This window comes from Gordionus sp. m RMFG-2023, chromosome 1 (assembly GCF_954871325.1).
Source record: "Gordionus sp. m RMFG-2023 chromosome 1, tfGorSpeb1-WG-v2, whole genome shotgun sequence".
NCBI classification, from domain to species: Eukaryota; Metazoa; Nematomorpha; class Gordioida; order Chordodea; family Parachordodidae; genus Gordionus; species Gordionus sp. m RMFG-2023.
This window is the reverse complement of record NC_088775.1, coordinates 64877807-64905542: the sequence shown is the minus strand read 5'-3', so window position 1 is coordinate 64905542 and position 27736 is coordinate 64877807. Positions and strand designations below refer to the sequence as shown.

Sequence of the window (27736 nt, the reverse complement as noted above, 5' to 3'; positions counted from 1 at the left end):
CTTAAATCATCATGTGGTTCAACATCTTTACATTTTGCTGCAGAGCAAGGACATATAAATATAATAAAATTATTATTAATTTGTGACAAACCAATATTATGCAATAATGAAGATAATTTAGAAAAAAAAAAACAAAGTTTTTGTCTAAATGAAATTCAAAACTTAAATTTTACTGATGGCAATAAATCAGATATTTTACCAATAATTAGAAATCTAAAATTTAATAAAAATAATTACACCAAATGTTTAAATCCAACTCTTAAAAAATTTAGATGTAGAATAGAAAATAAGACTGAAGAAGTTAAAATTTTAACAACCTTAAATCATTATTCCTTTAGCCCATTGAGAACAGCTTTAGAAAGTGGTAAAATTAAATGTGCTCATTATATTCTCTCCACACTTACTGATATATTTGATAATGATTCTTTAACAGATTCTGTATTTGGTGGTTCAATTAAACACTTTAAATATCTGTATTCTTCAAATATTTTATCTGATAGTTGAATCATTGGAGCTGATGGGTGTCTACTTTATTCACAATCAACAGAATCAGGATATTCAAACATGTCTTTATTTTTTAAAATTAGCTCTTGGAGTACGATTTATTAAACATAAAAATATGCATAAGCATAACTATTTACCTATCACTGATCATCCATTATTTAAACATGAAAAACAGTATCTAAATTTAAGTAAATTAAATTTGGTTTCAAATGATATAGGGGACTTATAGTATACATTGATGATTTGTGAAAGAATTCAAAGTCCTTTCCATCCCACATATTCTCTAAAGTTAAAAAATCTTGGATATTTTTTTGCCAAAATGGCAGATTTTCATAAAAGTATATCTTTATGGATATATTCATTGGAAATATATTTTATAAGGGGGTGCTCAATTAATGAAACCTTGATTAAACTTATACGGGTAAAGGTTATGTTTAGTTTGAAATTAAACTTATATATTATTAATAATTATATGCAAGCTTTTTTCACAAATGATATTCCTGAACATCAAGGTGACTTTTCAAGATTTTATTACAAAATTGAACTATACTCAACGATCAATTCAGCGAGATTTAAAGGTCATTAATAAAACACACAACTTACCATATATTTTGTATGTTGAAAAGTTGGAATCTATCAGGTAATATTTTTAAAAATTCTTTTTTCTTATTATGTGAGTTGCTAATTTTCTATCTCTAAATTTATTAACAACATTGTCATAACATATAACTAATAATAATCATCATATTAAAATTATTAATTTTATGATTTTTGTTAACAATGCATATTATTTAACAATCTTCTGCCATCCCACGTGATTTTCATAGGCAGAAACTTTAAAAACTATTTTAACATTATTTAAACTAAACTACCTATCATTGCTCATGTCCTTCATAAAAATCCTTTCTTTATGCCATAACATTGCATATATTTAAAAATAGTGTTCTCCTAGCAAGGTGTATTTATCTAATTAAAAAAAAATTAAAAATATTGAATTTTTTAGATTTAAGTCAGAATTTTTTTAAGAGATTGGATTTTATAAACTAAAATTTTAGATATGGGGATATATTAATAAAGTTCTTATACCATCTTTTTATATGATATTTAAACTTCTATGTGTATCAATTTTAATCTTCCAATACATTAAAAGTGCCTTCAACACGTTTTAAGGCTGGCTAGCTACCTGTCAATACTGCAATAATTTTAGTGCAAAATACGATCTACTGATGATGCTGAATATTGTTTTATGTCTTGTTGTGATAAGCTTTGGCCTTGTGTTTTTAAGTAAGATAAGAGAACTTTATACAAATTTATTATCAAAAAATATTTATTAAGTCAATACTAAATCCCTAACTAATTGCCTGTTTTGTCAAAGAATTAAGATTTTCGAGGACTAATTATCTGTTTGGTTCAATGTTTTAAATAAGACTTTTCTTAGCGCCTTGCAAATTTAATTTATTTCAGCCAAAGCTCCATCCAAAATCTTTATCTAGGCCCAAGCCTAGACATTATTTTTAATTTTAGGCCTGAATCTGTCCTGTCTAGTGTTGTTAAACAGCTAAGCCAAATCTACTTAGCTGTGAATCGAGCCTAGTTTCTAGTCGATAAAACGACTTTGACTCGAGTCGACTAAATGATCCGCATTGGTCGGCTCGTGTAAGTCAACTCTTTGGGCCTGTTCAATTTTTTTGTTTTTTTATAAAATCAGGTAAATTGCTAAATTTTGGGTAACTGATTAATGTGAACAAAATTATAATAAGAATATACATGTCGTAACTAAAAATAGTTCAGGACCCAAATTCGACTTCAGCGATTATATATTTAATTTTTATAACACAAAAATGTAAAAATATAATTTATATTGTAAAGATGTTAAAATAAAACTTCAGTGAAGATGTACCCTCGATAAGTGACAATTGTCATAATCGTTGTTTTTAAAGTTTTTTGAATTTTTTTGACGCAAGAAGGTAAAAATATAGATTGTAAATATTTTATATTAAAATTTTAGTGTGTACCATAGATAAGTGACAATTGTCATAAATGTTGTTTTTAAAGTTTTTTTAATTTTTTTGACGTAATTGGGCTAAATTAAATATTGCTAACATGTTAAAATAAAACTTCAGTGAAGATGTACCCTTGATACAGAGTTTCCCATTCAAAAAAGGAAAATTCCTAAAAAGAAAGGAAAAGTGTCAAACAAAAAAGAAAAAAAGTTTAATTAAAAAAGGAAAAGTGTCAAACAAAAAAGGAGAAGGTCCAAACAAAGGAAAAGTGTCAATCGAAAAAAGAAAATTCCCAAAAGGAAAGGAAAAGTGTCAACCAAAAAAAGAAAATTCCCATTCAAAAAAGGAAAATCGTAATTTTTTAAAAATTTTTGTCAATTTTTCTTTATTTTTGTTATTCTTTCTCAATTTATCTCTAAATTTTCGCGATTTCTTTACGTTTTATTTCTTACTGTATCTTTTCTCAATTTATTTCTAACTTTTTGCGATTTTCTTTACTTTTATTTTTCTTACTATATCTTCTCTCAATTTATTTTTCTTCTTTTTTGATAATTCTTTTGTATTTTTGAAAATAATTTATAATTTTTAACAATATTTTACGTTTTTTTTCATCATACATGCAATATTCTTTTCATAATTTTTTCATTGTAATCTTTTACATACATTTCTAACCTTTTCAATCTCTTTAAGTCATTTTTTTCCCTATTTTTTTGAACATTTCTCAATTTTTTTTCTTCTCATTTTTGATAATTTTAAAAATAAGAATTTAAAAATGATTATATTTTATTAATTTACATATCGTTTGGTATTACAGTTCAAACTTATTTATTTTAAAAAGGTATACTATAACTAGTGTTGTTAATTTGCTTGGTCGTAAAATTTACGACCAAATTTCGTGCTCAGGCCGACCCGGGGTTCAGACCCGGGGTCCAGACCCGGGGTTCAGACCAGGGGTTCAGACCCGGGGTCCAGACCCGGGGTTCAGACCCGGGGTCCAGACCCGGGGTTCAGACCCGGGGTTCAGACCCGGGGTCCAGACCCGGGGTTCAGACCAGGGGTTCAGACCCGGGGTCCAGACCAGGGGTCCAGACTTACACCTTGGGGTTGGGCTCGGATAAATGAAAAGTAAAAAAAAAATATTTCATTTTCTAATCTTAAATTAAATCTTATTCTTCTTATCTTATTCATTCTAAATTAATAAATAAAGCTTTTTTTATTATTATTTTCTTACCATTTTCTTTCTTTTGATAAAAAATTTATATGGTAAAATAAAAATATATGTAATAAATATTCAAAAAGAGTAGCCCATGCATGACGGAATAAAAATAAAAAAGTAAAATTTTATTTTAACACATATTGATATTGTAATTTAATGTGGAGAGGACCAATATAAAAATTCAACGTCATTCATGCATGTATAAATAATAAAAAGAAATGTAAATTTATAATTTGTGATAAAATAATGGCCAATAAAAAGTTTTTCTTTATTATATTAAAGTTTATATTCCCAATAATATATATGTCATAATTTTTAAAGGGATGTCAACTATCCAGGATCACCACGGGTTTTAAAGGTATAACTAATAAATTTGGGTTTTAAGTAGGTGTATACCGATATCACTTTTTGGAGGCCTATCCGATCCGATATTAAATTGATATCGACCGATTACCGATCCGATATCATATCTAATTTTTATGTCATTTATTTAAATATATTATAATGATCAGTTATAGTTTTTATTCAATTCTATTGCAATTCTAAAAGTATATAAAATATTTTTATTGTTAAATAACTTTTATATAAATAAGTAACATTAATCTATATATAATAAATAATAAACATATATAATATGAAATTTGAATAAAATTTTAAACAATATTTAACATTAATAAATCGAAGATTTATTATTGGAAATACCAAAATTTACTTATTTATCAGAAATCAATTTACGTTTACGGCGATGTTAACTGTCAAGTTAATTAATATCACCAAATTCACTAAAAAAAGATTCTGAAGAGATTATCGCAAACTTTTATAAACAGAATGGTGCATAAAAATAACAATATGGCAGAATGATTAATTAATTATTATTATTAAAAAAATATGGATTTCGATTTTATTTATTAAAATAAATGACTATTAAAAACTTAAGAAATTGTTGAGAAAATTTTTGTTATTTTTTAAAAACTTCCTGTAATTTAACTTAAATAATTATTTTTCAAATGGTTCTTCAAACCAAATAACAAAACAAGATCCATATAATTGAGGTAATATTACTAGTTTTTTATTTAATATATTTCACACACAGCCTCTTTAACTCACATACGATATGATATATCAAAAAGGAAATTCGATCTATATCATAGTGTTGTTAATTTGCTTGGTCGTAAAATTTACGACCAAATTTTGTGCTCAGGCCGACCCGGGGTTCAGACCCGAGGTTCATATTATTTTTATATGTTAAATTTTTTATTCCGGAATCTAGACACGGGGTTCAGAACAGATATATGTAAAGTAAGATAAAATAAATCTCATATCTAATCTTAAATTAAATTAATATTATTATACCTTCTAAATTAATAATTCAAAGCTTTATTTTATTCTCTTTTTTCTTTTTTGTTTGTAAAATTAATTATAATAAATAACACATTTATTTAAAAAGTTATTTAACTTTAATTAAATAAAATAAACAATATAAATTGATTTAATTTTTTTTATAAATTGCAAATGTTTTATTTTATTTATTTTTCATTTCTTAGTTATAAATATAATATCGTCAATAGTTTTTCTTTTTTATTAATTTTAATGTCAGCTTATTAAGCTTGGTTTTAAAAAAATATTTTATTTTGATTTCGCGGCTTTGTCCACGTGAAAGAAACATGCATATATTTATATATATATATACTAAATGGGGGTGAAGTGCTAGTAGAAATAAATTTATTTTTAAAATTTGATTTAAATTAAAATATATACAATAGAATATAAAATACAATATTAATTATATTTATATAATTTTTTCATAAACACGAATCGAATGCATCTCATCTTGCTCGTGGATATAGACTCCAGCCTAAAAAATATTTAAAATATAAAAAATCCAGTCAGAAAGTTCGTATCTAATTCTGAACTAAGATCAGGATGGTATAGAAATAATCTATAAGCAAACCTACATAATAATTCATTTTTATTATTTCCAAGCCCTAAAAGTCCCCGATTAAAAATTTTTTAGTCATAAGCTGAGTTGCTTGCAGGATTTTCCTATTTAAGTTCGATATTATTGATAAATAATTTTAATTAAAATATTTGAAACAACATTATTTATGGGGTTCGACTCGAGTTAATGCTGGCTTATTTCTTATATAAATATTGCTAATTTAGATCGCAGTAATTTTATTAGACCCACCTCGGGTTTGGGATTTACACAACCAAGACCAACCAATTAAACAACACCCATATCGATATTTTGTGTTAATAAAAATATACCTGACCCCCCTCCCCCAGGACCTATACCCGCCCTGTATGAGTGATCATTATCATTATTATTATCATTACAAAAAAATATTTTTATTTCCATATAAACGAAATCAAAATAAAATATTTTTTTAAAACCAAGCTTAATAAGCTGACATTAAAATTAATAAAAAAGAAAAACTATTGACGATATTATATTTATAACTAAGAAATGAAAAATAAATAAAATAAAACATTTGCAATTTATAAAAAAAATTAAATCAATTTATATTGTTTATTTTATTTAATTAAAGTTAAATAACTTTTTAAATAAATGTGTTATTTATTATAATTAATTTTACAAACAAAAAAGAAAAAAGAGAATAAAATAAAGCTTTGAATTATTAATTTAGAAGGTATAATAATATTAATTTAATTTAAGATTAGATATGAGATTTATTTTATCTTACTTTACATATATCTGTTCTGAACCCCGTGTCTAGATTCCGGAATAAAAAATTTAACATATAAAAATAATATGAACCTCGGGTCTGAACCCCGGGTCGGCCTGAGCACAAAATTTGGTCGTAAATTTTACGACCAAGCAAATTAACAACACTATGATATAGATCGAATTTCCTTTTTGATATATCATATCGTATGTGAGTTAAAGAGGCTATGTGTGAAATATATTAAATAAAAAACTAGTAATATTACCTCAATTATATGGATCTTGTTTTGTTATTTGGTTTGAAGAACCATTTGAAAAATAATTATTTAAGTTAAATTACAGGAAGTTTTTAAAAAATAACAAAAATTTTCTCAACAATTTCTTAAGTTTTTAATAGTCATTTATTTTAATAAATAAAATCGAAATCCATATTTTTTTAATAATAATAATTAATTAATCATTCTGCCATATTGTTATTTTTATGCACCATTCTGTTTATAAAAGTTTGCGATAATCTCTTCAGAATCTTTTTTTAGTGAATTTGGTGATATTAATTAACTTGACAGTTAACATCGCCGTAAACGTAAATTGATTTCTGATAAATAAGTAAATTTTGGTATTTCCAATAATAAATCTTCGATTTATTAATGTTAAATATTGTTTAAAATTTTATTCAAATTTCATATTATATATGTTTATTATTTATTATATATAGATTAATGTTACTTATTTATATAAAAGTTATTTAACAATAAAAATATTTTATATACTTTTAGAATTGCAATAGAATTGAATAAAAACTATAACTGATCATTATAATATATTTAAATAAATGACATAAAAATTAGATATGATATCGGATCGGTAATCGGTCGATATCAATTTAATATCGGATCGGATAGGCCTCCAAAAAGTGATATCGGTATACACCTACTTAAAACCCAAATTTATTAGTTATACCTTTAAAACCCGTGGTGATCCTGGATAGTTGACATCCCTTTAAAAATTATGACATATATATTATTGGGAATATAAACTTTAATATAATAAAGAAAAACTTTTTATTGGCCATTATTTTATCACAAATTATAAATTTACATTTCTTTTTATTATTTATACATGCATGAATGACGTTGAATTTTTATATTGGTCCTCTCCACATTAAATTACAATATCAATATGTGTTAAAATAAAATTTTACTTTTTTATTTTTATTCCGTCATGCATGGGCTACTCTTTTTGAATATTTATTACATATATTTTTATTTTACCATATAAATTTTTTATCAAAAGAAAGAAAATGGTAAGAAAATAATAATAAAAAAAGCTTTATTTATTAATTTAGAATGAATAAGATAAGAAGAATAAGATTTAATTTAAGATTAGAAAATGAAATATTTTTTTTTTACTTTTCATTTATCCGAGCCCAACCCCAAGGTGTAAGTCTGGACCCCTGGTCTGGACCCCGGGTCTGGACTCCGGGTCTGAACCCCGGGTCTGGACTCCGGGTCTGAACCCCGGGTCTGTGCTCAGAGCTGGTTTGGTCGATTTTTTAGACCCAAACCCCGGGTCTGGTTTTATACAACCAACCAATTAACAACACTAACTATAACCAAACGATTAATTTATAATTTAGCAATTGTAATTATATTGTCTGCAAAAACATTAAATATAATTTTAAAAAATAATTATCAAAAATGAGAAGAAAAAAATTGAGAAATGCTCAAAAAAATAAAGATTAAAAATGACTTAAAGAGATTGAAAAGGTTAGAAATGTATGTAAAAGATTACAATGAAATAATCATGAAAAGAATATTGTATCTATGATGAAAAAAAAGTAAAGAATTGTTAAAAAAATGGACCTAAATTTATAAATTATTTTTAAAAATACAAAAGAATTATCAAAAATGAGAAGAAAAATAAATTGAGAGAAGATATAGTAAGAAAAATAAAAGTTAAGAAAATCGCAAAAATTTAGAAATAAATTAAGAAGGAATAACAAAAATAAATAAAAATTGATAAAAATTTTTAAAAAATTACGATTTTCCTTTTTTAATTGACACTTTTCCTTTCCTTTTGGGAATTTTCCTTTTTCGATTGACACTTTTCCCTTTCTGATTGGACCTTTTCCTTTTTTGTTTGACACTTTTCCTTTCTTTTTGGGAATTTTCCTTTTTTGAATGGGAAACCCTATATCTAGGGTACATCTTCACTGAAATTTTATTTTAATATTTTAGCAATATTTATTTTAGCCCATTTACGTCAAAAAACTTTAAAAACAACGATTATGACAATTGTCACTTATCTATTGTACATCTTCACTAAAATTATAATATAACATATTTACAATCTATATTTTTACCCACTTGCGTCAAAAAACTTTAAAAACAACGATTATAACAATTGTCACTTATCTATGGTACATCTTCACTAAAATTTTAATATAACATATTTACAATCTATATTTTTACCCACTTGCGTTAAAAAATTTCAAAAATCTTTAAAAACAAAGATTATGACAATTGTCACTTCTCTAGGGCACATCTTCACTGAAATTTTATTTAAACATGTTGGCAATATTTATTTTAGCCCCGTCAAAAAACTTTAAAAATAACGTTGATGACAATTGTTTATCTAGGGTTAGTGAAGGTCAACTGTCCGGTCCTATCGGTCTTAGACCGGGACCGGACCGATTGTTGGACCTATCTTTTTGTTGAGGACAGTGGTTCGGACCGGTCTTTTATTAATATTTAAGTTTACTTTACTATTCAATTAATATAATTTTTTTGTATATTTTATTTTATGATATTTTTCTAGAGGAGTTATTTTAGATTTTGTTAATAGTTTGTCCAAGAAACATTTTACTTATAGTCCTAATAAAAAACATAGAATATGTGTTTTACTGTAATACCAAATTTAACATATCGTCAGCAACAAGTAACAAAATAATTGTTTATAATTTTTCAAGCAATAAATTAATCAAAATAAGCATATTATTATTAAAATATTTTGGTTATTATTTATATATCTATTTTTTTTTAAGAAACTGTCTGAATAATTCATTGTCAAAATAATTTAACCTTATTCTTAATAAAATAATTAGGTACATTAAGCAGACATCTGATAAAACATAAAATATATACTTCTAATGATGAAAATGGAAATATCTCAAAAACACAATCTACTCTTTAATATGCCCTCCACAAGCACAAAATCACTTTCTTCAATACCATTGGATAAATTTCAAACTTAACATATGAACCAATTAATAATAAAATGGGTAATAATGGACTCTCTGCCAATGAAGACTTTTGAAAGTTCAGGTCTTCATAATTTAATCAAATATTTAAACTCAACTGCTACAATTTTGTCAAAAAACAAAGTTAAAAATTTTTATACAGCTAATTTTGAGAAACTAAGAAATTCTCTAAAAGATATTTTAAATAAAAATAATTCTTTAATAAGCTTTACCACAGATATGTGGAACAATATAAATAAAATTTCATTTATAGCCATTACTGCACACTATATTGATTCTTCATTTACATTAAAAAATATTTTACTTGATATAAATCATATCCCATTTTCTCATACTTCTGAAGAAATATCCTTAGCTATAAAAGAAGTAATTGATGTATATCAATTGGAGGAGAATATATTGTCCTGTACTACAGATAATGCCAATAACATCCTAAAAAGCATGGATATTTTGCATAATATTTATAAGGAACAAAAATTTAAAGGCTTTAGATGCTGTGCCCATATTCTAAACCTAATATCTCAGGAAGGTTTATCATATATTACAACTATCCTAGAAAAGTGTAGAGACAGCCTTTTCTATAAATAAATCAAGCATATGTACAAATATGTGAAAATAAGGGTATTACAAAATTTAAAATCCCTTCTGATATCCCTATTAGATGGAATAGCTCCTATTTAATGATGAATACAATTTATGAGGTATTTACATTTTTATCCAATTATTTTTAAAAAATATTTAATTTTTAGAACATGGATGCTATAGAAGAAGTACTTTTTTTGATTTACAAACAATTTAAAGGGTTTTTCTTTACTGAGTGTGAAAAAGAAGACCTTAAAGTGGCTGTAGATTTTCTAAGGCCCTCCTATAAAACCACACTTGATTTATCAGGATCCAAATATCCTACAGTTGGGATTTCCATGTTATATATGGAGAATATAAATAATGAAATTTTAAATAATATAAAAAAGGATAATAATAATACAAGAAAAGAAATTCTTACTAACATGCTGGTTAAAATGCAGAAATATCTCAAAGAATTATTTTGCTATGAATCATATGTCTCAACATTATTGGATCCGAGATTAAAACAAGTTTACATGCCTAATACTCTTAATAGAATTGAGTATATGACCAAAATTTCAAAATATTTAAGGAAAATAGAAAATAAAAAAAATAGAGGAATAACGGATTCTCAGGTATATTTTTAATATTTATTTATTAAATCCTAATTTTCAAACATTTGTGCCAGGAGGAAATCAATGAATTTAGTTTTTTAGAAAGAATTTTATCCCAAAAAAGAAATTCAGAAGGGGTTATATATCGGCAGAAATCATTGAAGAAAATATATCAGAACTTCACACCTATTTGAATGAACCTCTTGTTTCATTAAAGGATGACATATTAGTATGGTGGAAAGCCAATAGTGAAAGGTCTTTTATATTTTTTAAATAGTCAATATAGTTTATTATATAGATTTCCAGTCCTCTCATTAGCAGCTAGAAATTTTTTTAGCAATTCAAGCAACATCTGTCCCCTGTGAACAAATATTTTCGAAAGCAGGAGATCTTGTCACTAAAAAAAGGAATAGGCTTTCAAACAATACAAGCTTTGATGTGTATGGGCTCTTGGTTAAAGAATGGAATAGATCTACCGCCTCCATTAAGTCCCCCTTCTAATTCCTTCCAAGGAAGTTCTACAAACAAAGACATTAGCATTTATTTTAATTAAATATTTGTATTAATTATTATATTATTCATAATTAATTTTATATTGTTTATATAATACTCTTATATTTAATAAAATGATAAAACAAATTAAATTAGGTTAAAAAAATATGTTTTTTAAACAAATAAAAAGACCGGTCCTGGACAGGTCTTTTTATTTAGAACCACGGTCTGGATCGATCTTTTTTTAAGGACCGTGGTCCGGTCCCCTAGGGTATCAGTCCAGTTCGGGCCAAAGACCGGACCGTGACCTTCACTATCTAGGGTACATCTTACTGAAATTTTATTTAAACATGTTAGCAATATTTATTTTAGCCCATTTACGTCAAAAAAACTTTAAAAGCAACGATTATGACAATTGTCACTTACTAGGATACATCTTCACTAAAATTTTATTTAAACATGTTAGCAATACTTATTTTACCCCATTTACGTCAAAATTAAAAAAACTTTAAAAACAACGATTATGACAATTATTACTCATCTATACATCTTCACTAAAATTATAATATAACATATTTACAATATAAATTATATTTTTACAATGTTATAAAAATTAGGTATATAATCCCTGAAGCCGAATTCGGGTCCTGAGCCATTTTTAGTTACGACATGAATATTCTTATTATAATTTTGTTCACATTAATCAGTAACCCAGAATTTAGCAATTTACCAGATTTTATAAAAAAAACAAAAAAATTGAGCACACCTAGCGAGTCGACTTACACGAGCCGACTAAGTGAGTCGGCTCATGCGGCTCCTTGATCCGCTTGAGTCGGAGCCGTTTTTTACTACTCGAGTCGCAAGTCGTAAGAACTCGACTTTTTAACAACACTAGTTTTATCCCAAATTTAATTGAAAAATATAGCTAGATGCATATTTTAACAATCAATATAAAAATTTAATTCCTTTACCCTAATCCTAGAGAAATCTGTCTTATTGCTTAGAATTTTTTTTTAATTTTGAGTCAAAAAAATCAAAGCCTTAGCCCTATTTTCAAAAAAAAAATGTTTTTAGACCCAAACACGACTTTAACTTAATTTCCAGGTTCAACTAAGCCTGTCTAAAGGCCGTTAAATATACAATTGTAAATTTTACAAACTCCATCCCCTATATTGCAACTAATGTAATTTATTCAAGATAATACATTCGCGCTAATACTTTAGCTATAAGGCATTCGCGATTAGAGGTGGGCGCGGGCATAATTTTTCATTCACGACCCGCCCGCTCACGACCAGCAATATTTTGATTCACGCCCGAAAATTCACGGTGTTCTTAAATTTTTCAAAACTATTGCTATAATTTTACACTTTTTTTAATTCATTCTATTTATTTCTCTAATTTTATAATCCATATTAATAACAAAAAATAAATATAATCTATAAATCGAAATTTATTTAGAAAAAGAAGAATGTCTATTTTTTTATTTCAATTGTTACGCCTTTCCTCTAGTAAGAAATTGGCTACAGAAAATAACCTTTCACTAGAAGCCGAACTTGTCGGGGCTGACAAAATTACTCGCTAATTTTCTCAAAAAAGGAAATGAATATTCCTGCTTCCAAAACTTCAAAATATTGTCTTGTTATTTATCTTATATGAATCTTTTAAGTTCATCCTCACAGCTTCCATCGGTGATGTTGATGCTTCATCAGAATCATCAAAAAATTCTTTAAATTTTTTATTTAGAATATACGGTCTTTTTTGAGTGTAGGATGAATTAGGAAAGTGATAGTTGGTATTGATCATTTAGAATATACGGTTTTTTATGAGTTTAGGATAAGTTAGGAAAGTTATAAATGATAGTTGGCATTGACTTATGCATATCATCTAATTTTATATCATTTAGCATTTTTAAGATTGTTTTATATATATCGTTTTCTTCTTTTATTAAAAACTTAAGTCTTTTGAAATTCGGATCTAGAATTAAGCCTACCTTATGTAGTGGCTGCATAATAATCTTTTAAAAGAAATCTTGTTCTGTATTTTAAGGTTTTGATTATTATTGCATCACGTTCAGAAGGTTAACAAAATTTTATTAATTTTTGTTTCCATAGACAAATTTCATTTATTGTGGGACGGGAATCTGCTCTCAGATTATCCGAGCATTCTTATAAATATTGATAAAAATTTATCTAACTCGCGTATGATGCTGATATCTATTGTGGCTAATCTATTTAATTCTTGCTTGCTAAAAAGTACACCTGTATTTCAGAATATGATTTTAAGAAACTCTGTATCATAGTTATTCTCGCTATTACATCTTATCTTGTTTAAGGGTGTGGCTTAGTTTGCTATTAGCTGTAGATTGTTCGAAATATTGTACTATTTTTTTACATTATTTATATTTAAGGCTATTTCAGTTAAACAATTGTCAAAAATATAATGCATAATATAACTTAGTATATGGCATATACATGCTAGCGTTTCGTCATCACTGAATGCACTTATAAGATTTGCTCCGTTATCACTCACAACCATACATTTATTTAAGTAATTTTCTACTTCTGTATATTCTCCTAAAATTGAATTGACTACACTTATAATTTTGACGTTTTTTTCATCCATTGCCTTTGTGGGCAAAACAAATATTTTTAATTAAAATTCTTAATGATAAAATGTCCTATAATGGTTAAAAAACTTAGATTTTTATGGTCATCCATCCAAATATCTGTGATTATCGAAGTAATTATTGATCATGCTTTTAATCTTAAATTTTATTTCATGGTATATTTTTGGACCTATAGTATTCATGAGAGTTTTCCGGTTCACAACTTTTATATTTTGTTATCCATATGTAACACCAACATTTATCTTTTGGTCTAGCTTGTAGAATTCTTCAATTTCTGTTGCATTTAAAGATTGAAGATCTTTATAAATAAAATATAACTGACTTTTCTGTAAAAAGTTTAATCAAAATTTAGCATAAAGTCTCGCGATAAAAAACACCTAAACATAAAAAGAAAATAGAACTATTTAAAATAAGTTAAATAGCCAATATAAGGTTAACCATCTTATTGAAAAAAATAAAAACTGAATATCTAAAATCGTTCCTTTAAAATTGCCAAAAATGGAGATGGAATGATCTAATTCTCAGGTGGCGAATTTTAAAATAGGTCGATCGAATCATGCTCGATTTGACATGGAATGGTCCAAGTTATTTTTTAAATAATTCTACGAATGGTACATCTGTTAATTATTTCTTTTGTATAATACGCTAAATTGGTACGCAAGCTGAATTTTTATTAAAAAATAAGACACTATTTTATCTGATATATCTGCAAATTTAATAATATTGGTAACCGATATGTATAAAAAGATAATTAATCGGACTGATCCGATAAAAATATAGGTCCCATCCTCAAAAAATTATCCAGAATTGTTTTTATTTTTATTTCCATTGTTTTTATTAAGAAAGAACTTTAGTAAATAAAACTCATGCCATTTAAATTATTAGCTTTGGTATAACTTTAGATTGTAATAATATATTATTTTTAAAACTATCGTGATTATTTAAATAATTAAAAACGTCTGCATGTTGCTAAATTAAATCGTATGTTTTTACGACTCATTTGCATATAGATGAGTTAAATAATTTTTATTTAGTCTGATATTATTATTTTAGTGTACCGATGTTAAATATCGGATAGGATCGAAACTGTATTTCGCGTTTTCAAATATAGATGAGTTAAATAATTTTTATTTAGTCTGATATTATTATTTTAGTGTACCGATATTAAATATCGGATAGGATCGAAACTGTATTTCGCGTTTTCAAAAAATATCGAATCGGGCCAATATTTTTAAAAAAGCGATCCGAATCCGATGCGATATTTTTTTATTGTTTGGTTATTTTATGATTTGTATTTATTTATATAATTATATATTTTTTTTTTATTTTATAAATATAACAATAAATTAATAAAAGGAACTAAAATATTGGTTGTAATGTTTAAAAAAATAGTTTAAAATTTTACAATATTAAATATTATCTGCAATAAGAAAAGAATTTTAAAATATCTAACTAGTCACAAGTGTTGTTAAACGGCTCGATTTTGCCAATTTTTTAAAAATGGTTAACTCAAGATTTTGGCCGGAGTAAATTACTCTAGCTTATTGATTTTAGCCAGGGGCTTGGACTTCTATTAGCGAAATTGATAAGTTTAGGTAATAATATTTTAGCAAAATCTTTATTTAGTTCTCTTTAAAAATCGGCGAAACGGGGCTGTTTAACAAAACTACATTCGCCCATAATCACTGCAAATATTTAATGATATTATTAAATTTTGGAGTATAAAAAAAACTAAAATACACTTAAATCATTCGTGAAAGTTAGTTGGTTTTTTAAAAATAGTATATAATGACATTTTTATGAATTGTTTAAAAATGGATGGGAAATAAAATAAATATCGGGATCGGATCGGGTTTTAATTCGGAAAATATCGGATCAGATCGGTGAAAAATTTGTGGATCGTTATAGCCATAATAATTATAACGATAAATTAAATAATGTATATTTAGTACGATATAATATGTAAATTTTGGGTTATTAATATTCAAATTATGTTATGTTCATGTTTAGTATATAATTGTGAAATATATAGTTTTCAAAGCTATCCATTAGACAGAACCATGAAGCTTTCTAGAGAAATAAATTGGTCTAAATTTAATTTTGCATGTTTTGAGTTTTTTAAAATTTTATATACTTAACTAAGTTAATTTCTGAATCGAGCTACATCTGTAAATATTACCTACATAATATTTAAATTTTATTGTCAAATATCCTAATTATTTTCTTTTTTTATCAGTCAATTAATAAAAAATGGTTCATTAACAAAGGTTTAAAACTCTCGAAGAAACGAAGGGATATTTTCAGGGTTGTGCATTTGACCGGTCAAATATGATCAAATGCGGTCAAATTCAAATAAATGTTTTTTAAGACAAATTAACTTTATTTTATTTATAATAGTAAAAAATGAATCTATTAAATTATATTTTTTTAAATTCTATAATTAATGTTTTGCTCTCCATGGCAGAGTTTGTTCCGATTTATATTTAATATTATCATTTTCTTTAATATTTTTAATCAGTCTTAGATTATGATAGGATATACTAGTGATATGCATCGGGCCTAATTTTACCCGGCCCGGCCCTAATTCTAAATTTTTTAAAAAGTTTTGCCGTCCGACCCGAACCCGAAATATTTGAAAAAATTTACCGGCCCGAATTTATTTAAATATATATAAATTAATTTTTATAATTACTTAAAATTATATGTTATATGGGGTCTAGTTTCTATAAATAAAATCAAATATTTTTATTTTATATAAAAAATTCAACATAAAATTGATAAATTTAGATATAATATATTTAAAAAAAATATTAAGCCCGGCCAGCCCGAACGCGATTTTTTTAAAAAAATGGGCTAGAAGACTGTTCAAGCTGAGTACGGGCTGGGCCTACTTTAGCAGATCTCTAGGATATACTCTAACCAAATTTCTGGTTCATATGAATATTACCTCAAACCTGCCAATTTCATTCTGAAAAAGAAGTTTAACTAGGAATTGTTAGTAAGATACTAGACACTTCTCCTAATGTTCAAGGTGGGCAAAGTTTATTCCAACAACTTGAGGCCAAATCTGATTGTTTTTATGAAAATTACTTTCAACATATTTTAGCTATTAAAAATACCGTCCCTTTTACGTCTGAAATTTATGATATCACTTAAAATATTTTTATTATCATCATCTTGTAAAATGACTAATTCTTATATTATATCAGATGCCTTATCAAACTCATTACTAGCATGGCTTATATGGGGATCCAATAAATAATCAGCTGGAGCATATGTATTTGGAATGTTGTTCCTTTTTCAAACGTATACTTAATTTTTTTTTCTTCAAGTAGAGAAATTATAAAATCATGGCACGATTGAATTATGTTTTTTCTGAATTAAGCAGCTCGTTTGTTTTTTACTTGAGATAAAGTGCATAACCCTTTGCACTTGCAACAATAAGATAGCTAAATATTAAAGAAGTTTAAAATTTTAGATATTTCGTCCAAATTATTTCTTCATTTAATATATTATTGGTAATTCCTTTCGGACAAATATCCAACTTCTTCAACAGCTGTTCAAAGTTTTCTTGAATATTTTTATTTACTCTTACATTTTATTGACTATGCCTATCTTGTTTGGATAAATATATATAATGCAATATAAATTGGCATAGTAATTTTATAAAACCATGCTTTAGCAAAATTATTATGCCTATTTATATATTGAGATCCAATAAAATCTCTAATGAGAAAAGTTCTTTTATTTTTATATTTAAAATGAAATTCTAATATTTTAATATGAAAATCTTATATTTTAAATGTAAATCTTATATTTTAAATGAAAATCTTATATTTTAATATAAAATTATAACTAAATCGATGCCTTATTTATAAATAAATTGTAACCTGATAAGATTGATAAAATGCTCTAAATGCATATTAGTTAATTAAATCAATATTTTTATTCACTAATAATATTTTAGAGTATTTTACCGGGTCAAATACTCCTGTCAATTGACCGACTTCCCAACCCTGGATTTTTATTCTAAATTTAGGAGTATCGGCGCTGATGGCGATATCCTTTAAATAATTTACTATGATATTCTTTTTAAAATAAATTCAAATATAAAAAGTTTACTAATGATAAAGTCATTCTTATAATTTCTTTTTAATGTAATAAAATAATCAATCCACGATTTTAAAATTAATACATCCTGTTAAAATAAATCACTTTATCAAAAATATATATTAAAAAATATAAACTACAACAAAAGGGACACCTAAGAACTTGATAAAAATTATCAGAATATAGATTGATTTATATTAACTACACCTATTTGAAAATTTCAAATTCCTATTTAAACATTTAAAAGATCTTGTTAAAATTGGACTATTACTTTCCTATAATGTTCTTAAATCGGCTCAATCAAAACAGTCAACTTTAGCCTTGGCTCCACACTCTACTGGATATATTATAATTGATTCGTGTACTAACTAAATTTAGCTTTTTTAGTCTCATATATGTACTTTTTCAAACACGTATAATTTTACTTTTTTGAAATACAAATTAACCTTTTGATTTGAATATAGACATTATGCTTGAAAGAGGGTATGATTTTGTGACTAAAATAATAAAAAAAATCTATGTAAAATAATTCTTAAAATTAAAATAATTTTTATTATTCATGCTTACTTATAAAGCCATTAATTTTTTTTTAAAAATTCTATATTTTTTATTTATTATTTGAGGCAATAGTATATTTTTTTTCAAAACCTAGCTATCGCTTATTAGACCGAAGATGATAGTTTTCGCATGAAAATTCGGTATAGACTTTTTAGAGTCGGCTCAAATCATGTTAAAAATGGAGGGAACCACGACTTGCTGTTGGCGAACCTCATTCTATACTTTAAATAAAGTAGAAGCAGCGGCAATATTTTTTTATGTTGGCTATAATTTTTTTTGAAGGAAATTTGATGTTTAAAATATTATAGGGTCAATAAGATCTATTTTATAGAATATTTTTATAGATCCCGCCACTTGGTGGAGTCGGTGCCACTAAAAAATGAAAAAACCTGTCATCACTGTCGATTATTGTTGCATTTTATTCTCCAACCAGTACCCTCTTTATTAATCTTCGTTTTAATATTTAGTATGGCGAATTTCTTCAAAAAAAACATTTTTTTTATCTTTTATTATCCTGAATTTTTTTAAATATCTATAAATGTGTTAAAATGAGAGAAATCAAAACGTTTATTTTAATTAATTATAAAAAATATAAAATAAAAATGATGTGGAAAAAATATCGAAAAATAAAACTTTATTCTCTTTCTACTACGTGGCTATAAAAAAGATATAAAAAAATAAAATATTTCTATGACTATATAAAAATTTTAATTTTATAACAATAAAAAAGAGAAAAGGGATTCAAATTTATCACTTTTTAAAAAATATTAAAATTTTAGAATTAAGGAGGTTAAAAATCAAAAAAATTAGCGAGAATGGCAGCCCCCTCCCCCGCAAGCTGATTAGCCTCGGCTAATAGCTAATAGCAGTAAATATCAATAATAAGTTGAACCAGGCGACCCGCCCTGAGACTTTATTTTAATTTTAGGAGCAGGGATAAGTGAATATTCTGATGAAATTTAAAAAAAATTACATACATATTTTCATTGTTTATTTTATATTATATATAAAATAAAATAATGACAAAAAAATCATTAAAATATCAGTATCAGGGCCGCTTGGGATAATATTGGTAAATATAGGGTTAGATCGATGAAAATATTTTAGATCGATAAAGCCCTATTTATTATGTTTAGTTGAAAGATTTAAATAATTGATATTTGAAGATCAAGATTTATCACACATTGTTTCTTAATATCTCATCAATAACGGATTAAAAATCTTAAGGTGTCCATAAAACTCACTTTTCTTTGAATTTATCTAAATCTCGTGATTTACATCTATTTACCTCTATTTTTATCGTCCTATTAATCTTAGTATTCCTGACGCCAAACTTCTATAATTATTACTATATACTTGATTCTATTTAAATTATATTTATAACAAGGAATATTTAAAAATTAAAAGCATATTTTTTTATTATAATTGGCAATCAGTTATAACAACTGTCATTTTGAAAAATTATTAAATGTGAAAATTATACTATATCCTGAATTTTTGCTAGCTAAGTGCTTTAAAATTCTTATATTAACCATCTAATTTATTATTTCACAACAAAATTTTAATTAATAATTAATTCAATCATTTCGGACGACAATTTAAAAAAATAGATTGTGATAATATAAATTGTAAATTTTTTTAATCCTAATTTTATAGCTCTGATCAACAAACTACTAAAGCTACTTTTATCATTGGATTATATATCCTTATACTCCGTTAAATTAGATAAGCTCTTTTGCTCTAATAAGTAGTTTTTCAAAACATTTTAATTTCATAATTCTCATCTATATTAAAAAAATCTTCAGAAAAAACTTTGATTCAACTCTATTGATAGTGCTCTATTTGTGTCAACTGTTCTTGCACGTGGAAGTCGATTTACAGGATCATGAATCATTTATATTCAAGCAAAAAATGTACCATATAATAAAACTAGATCCCAGGGGCAAAAAAGGTTATTCATTTCTACACTACGCTGTAGATTATAAGACTAAAGTTGACGAATATCTATTCAAGGATGACTTGTGTAGTTTTCCTCATTTCAAAACAGTTGAGCTGTTAATCGAATGCGGTATTATTTATATCAATATGTCAAAATATATAGCTCACATTTTAGGTATTGACCCAGATTTGCTCGATAATTTCAATAATACACCATTACAAATAACAGCGTATGATAATAGTTTCCCCCTAGGAATCCTAGTCTTACTCATTATAAATGGCGCGCATCGTGATTATGTTAATAAAGATGGGAATAGTTTATTGAAAGATTCCAGTTTCCTTAAGCAAACTATTAAGAATAGGGTCATTCGGACTTCTGAAATTATTATTGAACATCACCTATCAAATGATAACTTAAATTACGAAGATCCATCCAACGATAACACTATTAATAATAGTGACGAAAGAAGTGCTTAAATAAATAGATATATTTTAAATTTACTAAAAATATTTACTGAATTTCTCATCAAAAAAAAAGAAAAGTTTCGATCAAAAAGGATCAGAAAAATAAATGATGTTTTAAATAGAAGGAATAAAATTTTTTTAAAGTGCTATAAAACCTTGACTAAAGTAATAGCTTTGCATTTTTTTGAATATAAGATTTTTAAATAGCTAAAGCTGGTATTTCTATTCAATTGTAGTTGTATTTTAATTTTATTCAGTTATCCTACTATGGCCTTAATAAAATATTTTGAAAGAAAAAGATTGTAATATTCCAAATTGTAAGTTTTAAATTTTTTTTGCGAATTCTAGTCCTGTCCTGGCTTTTAAACAAATTAACAAGTTGTTCTGCCCGAAAATTTTTTGGGCTTCCGGCTCGCGTCGATCTCTATATCATATATAGAAAAATTAGAAAGTAAATTATATATTTTTAGGCTCAGATTTAAATGAAAACAATGATATGGATATCCATTCTGCTGACGAATTACCATCCCAATCTTACACCAATTTCATTCATCACGAATCATATAGATATAACAGTGACGAATCGAATGAAGATTTCGAAGATTATAATATTTTTCGCGATCAATTGGGCATGACTACGGATTATGGCTTATCCCAAAATGACGAAGGTCTTCGTTTTAACGGTTATTACCAAAACAACGTGATATATTATAGTTTGACAATAAATGGCGACTACGAAATTAATGATAGCGAAGAGGAGGACAATCTTGGAGAGTTATCACGATTTTCGGCTCTAAATATTGATGTGGCTGATCTGTACAGTCTGAATAAAAAGTTGCCCACATGTGCCACCCTGTTTTCTCAGGTCTACGTGAATTTGAGTTGTTTGGCCGCGAGATGTATCAGAAGGCATTATGTACCTTATAAAAAATGTATTCCATTTAATTTAGAAATTTTTGTCGACCGGCATGGCCCGTGAGGTGCAAATCTTTTATAATTCTAAGCGGAGCATAATTTAAAACATTTTATAATATTGTTTTCTTACAATATTAAAACAAGTTATTTATTTATTTATTGTCGAATTTCTATAACAAACTCACAAATGTTATGAATAAAAAAAAACCATATATTTCCTAATTGTATATATACAATAATCTCATCATATTTTGTATATTTCTTAAGATAACAAATCTAACTTCGTCTGCTTTATATTAAAATTTAGGTTAGAGCCAAGATTAATGATCATTCTATCTAATTTTGGCTATTTGACACACCTAGTATTGTTAAACGGCTCGACTTGAGCAGTTTTAGAACGGCGAACTCAATATTTTAGCCAGAAGAATAAACCCTCGAGATTTTGCTAATAGATGTCCAACACTTTGTCCATCTATTTGCTTAATCTTCAAGCTCGTGCAATATTTTTCTGGATAAAATACTCAGTTAGCTGTTTTTAAAACGGCGCAAATCGAGCCATTTAACAACACTAGACACACCGGTATTACAAATATATTTTTTATTTATTCAAATCATTAAATGGTCTATACTGTATTTGTTTATAAAAGTTTGAATATGAATATTTGTCATTGGCAATAAAACAGCTAAAATCGGAGTTAATTGGTAAATTTTGTAACGTACGCACTTTAACAGAAATTTGAGATTTTTTAAAATACACAAAAAACCAGTTTTTAGGACCAAAGCAGACCTAAAACTTTTGATTTGAAAATTCAAATAAAATAAATGTTATTCATATTCGTAAAAATTGATTATTCATTATTTGTATTACAAACAAAAAAATTATTCAATTTGATGCGTCAATATTTCGAAAATATAATTTTTCCATTTCAAATTCGAAAAAGGCATTTGCTGTAATATTTTTATCATACAAGTAAATCAGTGTAAGTATATTATAGTTAATATTAATTTCTTATTGAATTGATTCATATCTTCCCTGAAAACTCATAATGAAAAATAATAATATATCATTTGTTTTAACTAAATCTATTCACATTAGTTAAAATATCGAATCGACATAAGGCATCATTTTCATATAATCGTAAATTTTATCCAAAATCTTCATTAAGGACAAATATTTTAATAAGAATCTGAAATATAGTTTAAACCTTGGAATATTAAAAAAGCCAAATATATTGATCTCGAAGATTGTACCTATGCATTTTTAATAAAGGAAACACAACTTTTATAATGGCTTAAAACTTTTAAGTAATTGCGTGCACCTAGAAAGATCCTTTTATCGATGTGTACCATTTATAGATAGTTAAGGACAACTATAACGAATGAAGGCCCTACTGGGCTTGGAATATTTAGTCTGTACAGAGGAAAAAATATCAAATAATACAAAATATTTAGATCTAATTTCAGATTTATTTGTTATACCTAAAGGAATTTAGTTTCTAGTATGTTTAACTATAATTTCTAATATTAGATGAATATAAAGAAGAAGAAAAATATGACATGGGCGTTGTCGGACAAGAATGATAATTTTAGTAATACTGTATCCCCCCCCCCTAATTTTTATGTTACATGGCCTGCCCTATGAAATAGAAAATATTAGTGTTGTTAAAACGGCTCATTCTAGGATAACATAGAAAAGTGACAAATTCATAATCGTTTTTTTAAACTTTTTGAATTTATTTTTAACAAATGGGTAAAATAATAAATTGTAAACATGTTAAATTGAGATTTTAGAGAAGATGAACGATAGAAAAGTGAAAATTTTCATATTCGCTATATTGTAACTTTTATACCACGCAGATGTTATATCAATATTAAAAACTACCACTCTAGACTACAATATATCATTATCGACACTATATTTAATTGGCAATTTTTAGCTATTTATCCTATCTCCTTTTGTTTTTGGAAATTGTGTTATAATTTAAAAAACCATTGAAAATGATCAAAGTCGATTATTTGTCAATTACAACAAAAAAAAATCAGGATTATAAGTTATAATTAAAGTATGATCTTTATCTAATGATATTAATAAACGAATGCTAAAAAAATAGAAGAGAAACCGGCACTATTTTGAACTTTTTGATTCAAAGTACCAAAAAATTGTGAAAAATAACTGTTCACAAAAATAATTATATGAGTGGGATCCCCATCATTAAGCTATTATTCCATTATGCTAAATAATTGTTGGCTCAAGCATATTTTTCATTTCTCATCCGGAATATCCCATAACCTCCAAGTTAAACAATATTTTAAAAATATCAAATTAATGAAATTTGGTAGTGTTAAATATAAAATTAAAGATTATTTAAATATAAATTTTGTAAATAACCATAAAAACAAGATTTTATTAAATCTTCTTTTTTTTTATGTAAAAACTTTAAAATAAATTCTTTTTCTTTAACCTTAAAATAAATTCTTCTTGAATTTTGTAAAATTATTTTCTTAAATTTTGTATATGTAAATAATTATAAAAAAATAATATATATAGAATAGAAAATTGTAAAATAGAGATATAATTTTGATAATAAAAAATTTAATTTCTTGTTATCTGCCTTCCCTGTATATATCATGGTGGCAGCAAAGCTACTTCAGAGAGCTTTTTAGATATTTTTCAGAGACAAATTTTAGAAATGACTTTAGCTACTGGAGTATGGTCAAACTAGATGAAAGAGGATTCTGGAATGTTATATTTATTTAATTCTAAAACACGTAAGAGGTGATTAAAATGAAAAGATGAAAAATAATTAAAATTTTTAATAATAAAATCTCTAACATATGAATAAACCAATATGGGACCATAATAATAAAACAAAGTCCATAGACAAATTAGAAGATTATTTGATATATTACGATAATAAAAATACTTTAAGTTTAACACATAATTTATCAGATGATTTTTTTTTGGTTATGAAAGCAATGGTACCGAGAAATGAAAGTTTAACTTATGAGGAAGCTGTTTATATTAAAATGTTTATGTAATTATAAATCGGTAACGGAGATAAAAGTAACATCTAGATCAAATAATCTATCTAATTATCCTAATAAAAATTTTAAATGTAAAAATTATAAAAATAATCATAATATAAATTAATATAGTGACAGACAATTATTATAACAGAAATCAATATAATAAATTTAATAATAATTATTATTATGAAAATAGAAAATTAGATAATAAATATTATGGAAAAACATACAACAATCATTATAATTATTAATCTCATAATAATAAAAACTTGAATAAAATTGAATCATGCAAATTAGTACCAAATGTTAAAAACGAAGTAATTCTTTAAAATTAAAAGATAAATTATATGATAAAATTTAAAGTGATATAAACATGAAAGAAAATAATAAAATAAAAACTTTTATAAAGTTTAAAGATAATAATGAAATCACACATAAAAGATAGAAGTATGATAAAGGAAGCTATGGAAAAACTAAACGTCTTAAAGACAAATTTTTAGAGGGGGAAAAATTGAAGATAAAGTTCAAAAAGTCAAGTTCAAGATCGAAATTATAACTTACGACCTAGAAAAAATTTTAGTTAAAAATAAATGAATAAAATTTTTATATAAAATATAAAAAATTTGAAAAGCAAACTATCAACAAACGATGATTCAACAAACTCAAGCCTAGCAAATGAATATCAGAGCAATCTTAAAATTGATAATGATAACGACTGAGAACGACCACAAGCCAACATAAACAAACCTAAGCACAACTATAAAACGATGTTCACAAACCAACGTGATAGAATCAAGCCAAAGGCATAATGGTGCTATTACGAAAACAGCCAAAATTACAGAGCATTTGAACAAAAAGCTCTCACATCTCATAAGAGGGATGATTGTTAAATAATGGAAATTGCCTGTAACCTTATTTTTATTTAAATTATTTTTGTAATATAATATATCTGCACCTTAATAATTTTTTAGTTTGTTAATCCTTTTTTAGAAAAATATAATATAATCTTTAAATTCTTTTATGGTGCCCCGGTATGGTTATTCACGTACAATGATATATAAAAAAATCTCATATATATTGTGCCATGACGATAATTATAAAAATAAAAATATGGAATTATATAATAAATTATAAAAACTATTCGATATAAAAGGACACACACAAAGTTAAAAAAAAATTGAATATAATATCAATGTTTATCTTTATGCTAAATTAAATAAAATATGGACGAAAAAATTAGTGTATTATCTACAGGGAGGTTAGGTTCCCAAAACTGGAGGGGTGTTTGACTGACTTGGAGAGACTTGATGATTATTTTTCTCAAACAATTTTGTCCGATTTAGTAAAAATTGAAACATTGATGAGCAATTTATCTGACGAACTATACGATAACAAGTCATTATGTACTAAGGTAGATATTAAATATTATAGAGTTGTCGTTAAAAAATTAAAATACCTTATACCTAGTCAAGATATTTGGATATTAACTAACAAATTTAACCTTGCATCACAAGGCGTTAAGGAATCTTTCATAGATTGGTTTTTGGACTTTCTAAGTTGAGTTGACAATGTAATTTTATTAATGATGATCGCATAATAGAAAAATTGAGAAAATCTAGTTTAAACGACAATTTAAAAAATAAATTAAATAAAAATATTAACTATACAAGACGAAATGATTGAAATAGGAGAAAAATTAGATAGTATTAACATTAAATCAGAAAGTGACAATGTTAATTAAGTTTTTAGTATAAAAAATTTAATAAAAATATTGATAATAATAGAAATAATGATAAGAATTTAGATAACCAATACTTCTAATAGGAATGAGAATATTACTAAATAATTATAATAGACCTATGCGAGACAAAATTTTGACATTAGTAGGAATTATAGTAATAACAATTTTAGTAATGTTAATGACAACAGGAATAGGAATTTTAGTAATGTTAGAAACAATAATAATTATAATAGCAATAACTATAGAAATAATCAGTATAATGATGGCATCTATCAAAATTATAATTATCAGTATAACAATAGCAATTTTAGGAACTTTCATAATAATAATTATCAATCTTATAACAACAACTACGGTAGGAACAACGCCTAGTGTAATTATAATCAGTGGAGACAGATTCAATGTGATGATCAAAAACATTATAATAACCGATCTTATAATAACAATTCAAATAATTATGAAGAAAACAAAAGGTGGCATATTAATGATAACCAAAGAAAACAAATCGAATATGACGATCGTAATCGGTGGAAGGATTTTAATCAAAGAAAACAAATCCAGTATGATAATCAAAATTGCTATGATAACAATAATTATAATATGAACATTGAAGAAGTGGGAAAATAAAGTCGACACTGCCAATGACGATAAATGATTTCAATGTCATCAACCTGGCTGAAAATATAGACAAAGGTTATGACAGTGCTTTTATGACTACTTTGAAATTAAATGATGTTACTACAACTATGCAAGTCGACACTGGATCAAAGTATACCATTATACCTCATGATCAGGGTTGCCATGTCTCCTCCCATCAGCGGGAGACTCCCGCAATTTTTTAGTTTACACGCAATCTCTCTCCCGCAAAACTACCGCAATTGGAAATCTACCGCAATTTTTTAATTTCTCCCGCAATTTTTTTTTAAAAGTATTTTAACGTTTTTAATATATAAATAATGATTTTGAGAGCCATTAATTGATTATTCTTATATATTTAAAATAAATTTTAAATATTTAT

General features: G+C 25.7%; 1 protein-coding gene across 1 annotated transcript; it reads left to right on the top strand.

Annotated features, from left to right (window-relative positions):
• The first annotated feature begins 672 nt into the window (after positions 1–672).
• Positions 673–26024, top strand: LOC135922645 (protein fem-1 homolog B-like). The gene is made up of 7 exons (XM_065457070.1): positions 673–692; positions 734–931; positions 984–1144; positions 20438–20700; positions 20746–21039; positions 21506–21967; positions 25609–26024. Exons 2-7 carry the CDS (start codon positions 743–745, stop codon positions 25647–25649), a joined length of 1410 nt encoding a protein of 469 aa, XP_065313142.1. The 5' UTR covers positions 673–692; positions 734–742; the 3' UTR covers positions 25650–26024.
• The last annotated feature ends 1712 nt before the right edge of the window (positions 26025–27736 follow it).

Bases quoted from the DNA above. Each gene is read 5' to 3' on its own strand.
- LOC135922645 (XM_065457070.1), top strand. From the start codon at position 743: ATGATTTGTGAAAGAATTCAAAGTCCTTTCCATCCCACATATTCTCTA. The intron at 932-983 runs GTTATGTTTAGT...ATTATATGCAAG, and splicing joins TTAAACTTATACGGGTAAAG to CTTTTTTCACAAATGATATT. The intron at 21,968-25,608 runs GTATTCCATTTA...AAATTTGAAAAG, and splicing joins TTATGTACCTTATAAAAAAT to CAAACTATCAACAAACGATG.